Raw genomic sequence first — 1,889 nt, forward strand, 5'->3', positions numbered from 1 at the left:
GCCGCGGTGACTATAGAATAAGAATTAGCGAGGCATATTATTATGTTCAGGGTAGTACAGAAAATGAGCCAAAGAATTGACGCGAATTATTTGGCGAATTTGGATTGGGGTTGGTCTTTCGGTTAACTATTCTCTCTTTCAGAATTTTCATTCTGAAATCCCGATGAGATATAGGTATTTTTTGTAACAAGTGATAATTGACGATCGTGTTTCTGATTTTAATTACTTGTTAATATTTGTCGTTACTGTCCTGGAAAGTATGAATGAGAAATGCTTTCGTTATAGTAAGCATTGCTGACCGTATCTGTATAACCTTCGCAAGATCTTATCACCATTCGCTGATAGACATCTCGAAAGTAATATGATCCGTCGATATTCGAGGAATTGTCCGTGCTGACTGATAAGCGAAGGCTATAAATGTTATCACGTTTAATAGAACGGCAGATTTTGTGCGACGTGCATACATGTAAGACACTCGTTAGACCAAACGAGGCCTAATAATACCTGCCATAATGCGTAAAGTACTCTTTTTGGTTACCTGTCTGTCCCTCCTTATTTGTGTACTCGCGAACAACTTAATTTTTGGAGAACGGCATGCGAATGACAAACTAGTTGTCGATGAATACATTATTAAGGTAAGATAAGTGATATTGGATGTATAAGACATTAGAGTTTCGGTGAAACTACGGCACAGGGTATTCGAAAGCTGTTTTTAATACATAATATTATTTTACAGCCACGAATCTATGGGAGGCCACAGGTTGGTGTATGCCAAGCAAAGGCACCTTGTGGCTATGAAATTTCCTATGTCAGTGTAGTAAATTGGAATCCATGGGTAGTGGGTACCAGAGTTGTTGAAGGCAATCTTGGAAAAGACTCCATAGTCGTATTGGCGGTTTCAAAACCTAGTTGGGGAATTAGAATGAAGTGTGTCGTTTACGCTAAACCTAAAAAGGAGCCTACAACAACCACAACACCAAGTACAACCACAGAAACGACAACTCCCACTACAACCACAAAACAGACAACTCCAACTACAACCACAGAAACGACAACTCCCACTACAACCACAAAACAGACAACTCCAACTACAACCACAGAAACGACAACTCCAACTACAACCACAGAAACGACAACTCCCACTACAACCACAAAACAGACAACTCCAACTACAACCACAAAACAGACAACTCCAACTACAACCACAGAAACGACAACTCCAACTACAACCACGAAACAGACAACTCCAACTACAACCACAGAAACGACAACTCCAACTACAACCACAGAAACGGCAACTTCAACTTCAACCACAAAATGGACAACTCCAATTACAACCATAGAAGCGACATGGTATACGACGGCTTGAGCATAATCCAAATACACTATTTGAAAAATGATCGTTAAGATAATATATTATCTTATTTGATTACATATTATTTGAAATAATTATGTATTAGTTTATTTGAACAGACAAATGTTTTTTTCTCTAGATAATAATCTTTTGTTACTCATAATTCTGAAATAAATAAAATAATTTTTCATTTTATTTTTTATTTTATCAAATATTTATTAAAATAATTTCTCAAATACTTTTTAATTCTATCATGCCAACATCGTCAACTGGGTGAGAAACGCAGAGATTTCTGTAGAGTGTCTCAACCTTTCGAGTTCAGGATACATAATATTGAAGTGTAAGTATGTATATAAAAACTGTGCAGACAGATAGTTGAACTGTGTCAGTTTTGCTGACTTCCTTTTCGGATAGCAGAATAAGTGACATGGTACTAGTCACTGAGAGGAAGTAAATGAAGCAATACATATTTAATAAAAGTTATGTACAGTAGTGAAAGTAGTGAAAATGAGTGGCAACACGACTGAAGCGACGA

The 1,889-nt window shown here is 36.9% G+C and overlaps 1 protein-coding gene across 1 annotated transcript; it reads left to right on the plus strand.

The window, feature by feature from the left end:
* The first annotated feature begins 422 nt into the window (after positions 1 to 422).
* Positions 423 to 1,478, plus strand: LOC143377484 (uncharacterized). The gene is made up of 2 exons (XM_076828752.1): positions 423 to 635; positions 737 to 1,478. Exons 1-2 carry the CDS (start codon positions 513 to 515, stop codon positions 1,367 to 1,369), a joined length of 756 nt encoding a protein of 251 aa, XP_076684867.1. The 5' UTR covers positions 423 to 512; the 3' UTR covers positions 1,370 to 1,478.
* The last annotated feature ends 411 nt before the right edge of the window (positions 1,479 to 1,889 follow it).

This window comes from Andrena cerasifolii, chromosome 16 (genome assembly GCF_050908995.1).
Source record: "Andrena cerasifolii isolate SP2316 chromosome 16, iyAndCera1_principal, whole genome shotgun sequence".
In the NCBI taxonomy this organism is placed as follows: domain Eukaryota; kingdom Metazoa; phylum Arthropoda; class Insecta; order Hymenoptera; family Andrenidae; genus Andrena; species Andrena cerasifolii.